Source organism: Oncorhynchus clarkii, unplaced genomic scaffold (genome assembly GCF_045791955.1).
Source record: "Oncorhynchus clarkii lewisi isolate Uvic-CL-2024 unplaced genomic scaffold, UVic_Ocla_1.0 unplaced_contig_6697_pilon_pilon, whole genome shotgun sequence".
In the NCBI taxonomy this organism is placed as follows: domain Eukaryota; kingdom Metazoa; phylum Chordata; class Actinopteri; order Salmoniformes; family Salmonidae; genus Oncorhynchus; species Oncorhynchus clarkii.
In genome coordinates, this window is record NW_027259305.1 from 1 (window position 1) to 4176 (window position 4176).

The window sequence follows — 4176 nt, forward strand, 5'->3', positions numbered from 1 at the left end:
GCATAAACGTTGAAATAACGTCTCAGTCCTCCAGGAGAAGGTGTACCAGGTTGAATAAACATTGAAATAACGTCTCTGTCCTCCAGGAGAAGGTGTACCAGGAGAAGGAGAAGAAGACAGAGAAGAATGAGTACTTCCAGACCCAGTGGAGGAAACACGTAGAGAAGGTCACCATCCCTCCTAAACAGACTCCTGTCTACCTGGCCGTCAGCAAGGGCCCGAGCAAGGAGAAGAAGCACAGGAATGGTGAGACCAGAGAGAGAAACACACGCAGACAGACAGACAGAAACACACGCAGACAGACAGACAGACAGACAGGCAGACAGACAGACAGACAGAAACACACGCAGACAGACAGACAGGCAGACAGACAGAAACACACGCAGACAGACAGACAGACAGACACTGACTGCTCTCAACAACAATGGACCTCCATCCCCCAATCCACCTCCCCTCCATCCCTCCTCCACCCCTCCCATCCCCTCCCCTCCACTCCATCCCTCCCATCCCCTCCACTCCACCCCTCCCCTCCATCCCTCCCCTCCACTCCTCCCCTCCATCCCTCCCCTCCATCTCTCCCTTCCATCCCTCCACTCCACCCCTCAACTCCATCCCATCCCTCCATCCATCCCTCAACTCCTCCCCTCCATCCCACTCCACCCCTCCATCCCTCAACTCCTCCACCCCTCCCCTCCATCCCTCAAGTTAGAGGAAAACCCGCCTCAGTCTTCTGAAAATCTAACCCTAAGATAGTTTGATTATTCAGTGAGACATTTACACACATTTTCATGCCAGAGACACACCAGAATGGCTTTCCAAGAGGTGTTGAGTGTTCCTGAGTGGTCCAGTCTCATGGACTGATTGGTTTTATTTTAGGGTAAAAAGACCACCGTTGTGTGGTCAGCCCAGAAGGTAACACTTTTCTCTCTCTCTCCTCTTCCTCTCTTCCTCATCTCTCTCAGGTCTGCTGCGAGCGGTGACAGGTAACTTCCACCGTGCCTCTCCTCTCGCCCCGTCCGGCACCGTTGCCTCATCCTCCATGGAATACCTAGAAATCCACCCACTCTTCCCCCGCACGTCACAGCCAACCAGGCACCTAGAAACCCTCCAGGCAGCCAATACCAGCCCAGACCACATCCCCGCCCCCCCGGCTCCTTCTCCAATCGGCATGCACTCCTACGACTCCCTCTCCAAAGCTGAGACAATCGACGACGTCGTGGTCCCCGCCTCGGCCACACCCTGGTACAAACTGACCAATGGGACCTTCTCTCCTCCGCGACACGTCTCAGCCTTCCACCCTGATTCGTCCTACCTAAAAAAGGCGACTATCCCCAGCCCCCCCGTCCTCATCGTCAACCCCCAGCCAAAAAACTCCTCCTCTAACTCGGGTGACAACCCCACTAGTATCTTTGGCAGCCCCCCGGGAGGTTCTGCCTTCTCCCCGCCCAAATCAGCCTTCAGTCCCCTCAACCCGTCATCTGCGTTCAGTCCTCCGTCCGCCGGGGGCAGCGTTGAGCCAGACAGCCCCCAGCACAGTAAGTTCCCCTCTATGGGCATCGGTCAGATCCTGAAGAAGAAGGCTCCCTTCCAGCCGTTCAGTTTCAGGGCGGAGCAAGCGGTGGAGGAGGATCTGGTGTCTCCGCCCCCTTACCACATGCAGACGCTGCTCTGTGCCTCCGGGGCGCTCAAGACCCTTTGCTGAAGCATTGTGGGTAGCGGTACAAAGATGATGATGTGGCTCTGGTCCAAAGTAGTGCACTATGAAACGAGGGGATAGGGTGTGGTCGTTTTTGAGAGAGTTCACTCCTGAGCAGCCTTGGATTTCGTCCTCTGCAGAGGCAGTCGCCATGACAACACTACGACTCTAGAGACCCTCTTGGTGTTATAGAGATTGTAATAATAGTAATTAATGCATTAAACATTAAAGACATAGAGAAAGACTAAGATGGATAAAATGTCAACGAGTGTTTCGGCTGACGAAAGGCCTTTGTTGTGACACCGGTGACTGGAACACGTGACCGACCAAGCTCCACAGTGTTACCTGTCAATGTTGTATATTGTGCTGTGAGAGAGAGCTGAGTGACACACACACACACAGAGAGAGAGAGAGAGCTGAGTGACACACACACACAGAGAGAGAGAGCTGAGTGACACACACTCACACACACACACACAGAGAGAGAGAGAGCTGAGTGACACACACACACACACACAGACAGAGAGCTGAATGATTCATGCCACCTTAAGTAATTGACTGTAGTCTGTGCTATAATAGTACTATATGTGTGTTCTGCCTGCCGGTATTGCCAAGGTGTTCTGGACAAATGGAACCGGTGGCAGTGAAGAACGTTACCTGTGAATACTACATGTTCTAATTATGGAGTGTAACATTCACTAAGATTTTACATTCATATATTCACCGTATTGGACTAATGCTTCCATTTACTGTACACCAGGCTTCTCACTGTTGAGATGGGTCTTTCATACACCAGGCTTCTCACTGTTGAGATGGGTCTTTCATACACCAGGCTTCTCGCTGTTGAGATGGGTCTTTCATACACCAGGCTTCTCACTGTTGAGATGGGTCTTTCATACCCCAGGCTTCTCGCTGTTGAGATGGGTCTTTCATACACCAGGCTTCTCACTGTTGAGATGGGTCTTTCATACCCCAGGCTTCTCGCTGTTGAGATGGGTCTTTCATACACCAGGCTTCTCACTGTTGAGATGGGTCTTTCATACACCAGGCTTCTCACTGTTGAGATGGGTCTTTCATACACCAGGCTTCTCGCTGTTGAGATGGGTCTTTCATACACCAGGCTTCTCGCTGTTGAGATGGGTCTTTCATACACCAGGCTTCTCGCTGTTGAGATGGGTCTTTCATACACCAGGCTTCTCACTGTTGAGATGGGTCTTTCATACACCAGGCTTCTCACTGTTGAGATGGGTCTTTCATACACCAGGCTTCTCGCTGTTGAGATGGGTCTTTCATACACCAGGCTTCTCACTGTTGAGATGGGTCTTTCATACCCCAGGCTTCTCACTGTTGAGATGGGTCTTTCATACCCCAGGCTTCTCGCTGTTGAGATGGGTCTTTCATACACCAGGCTTCTCACTGTTGAGATGGGTCTTTCATACACCAGGCTTCTCGCTGTTGAGATGGGTCTTTCATACACCAGGCTTCTCACTGTTGAGATGGGTCTTTCATACACCAGGCTTCTCGCTGTTGAGATGGGTCTTTCATACACCAGGCTTCTCACTGTTGAGATGGGTCTTTCATACACCAGGCTTCTCACTGTTGAGATGGGTCTTTCATACACCAGGCTTCTCACTGTTGAGATGGGTCTTTCATACACCAGGCTTCTCGCTGTTGAGATGGGTCTTTCATACACCAGGCTTCTCGCTGTTGAGATGGGTCTTTCATACACCAGGCTTCTCACTGTTGAGATGGGTCTTTCATACACCAGGCTTCTCGCTGTTGAGATGGGTCTTTCATACACCAGGCTTCTCGCTGTTGAGATGGGTCTTTCATACCCCAGGCTTCTCGCTGTTGAGATGGGTCTTTCATACACCAGGCTTCTCGCTGTTGAGATGGGTCTTTCATACACCAGGCTTCTCACTGTTGAGATGGGTCTTTCATACACCAGGCTTCTCACTGTTGAGATGGGTCTTTCATACACCAGGCTTCTCGCTGTTGAGATGGGTCTTTCATACCCCAGGCTTCTCACTGTTGAGATGGGTCTTTCATACACCAGGCTTCTCGCTGTTGAGATGGGTCTTTCATACACCAGGCTTCTCACTGTTGAGATGGGTCTTTCATACCTGGCCAAATCTGCACGCAAAACCGTTTTAATATGTAAATGTGAAAAATCGTATAATTTTTTTTTTTAAACAAGAAATGTCATTGTAAATCTTTTTTTGTTGTTGTCAATATTCATGTGGATTTGAGTCACGTTCTTTAGTAAGCTTTTCTATTGTGTATTTTTCATTGTGTGTGTTGAGAGATTTTTATGATGCCTTATGAAATATTTTAAACATTTATACTAAATCCATGATGTCTCTGTCTGCTCCTTCTACGCCACGTGCTCCTTGTCTGGGGGCTTGTCAGTGTGTGTGTGTGCTCAACCTTTCAATGAACATTCCTGAAATGCTATTCATACTGTACATTTGCCAATATAA

At 49.8% G+C, this 4176-nt stretch overlaps 1 protein-coding gene across 1 annotated transcript; it reads left to right on the forward strand.

Moving 5' to 3' along the window:
- Positions 1-86: 86 nt before the first annotated feature.
- On the forward strand, positions 87-1702 carry LOC139399952 (hormonally up-regulated neu tumor-associated kinase homolog; the record flags this gene model as incomplete). Its single annotated transcript, XM_071145087.1, has 2 exons — positions 87-246; positions 963-1702. Coding segments are annotated over 2 exons (900 nt in total), but the record flags the coding sequence as incomplete, so codon positions are not given.
- Positions 1703-4176: the final 2474 nt, after the last annotated feature.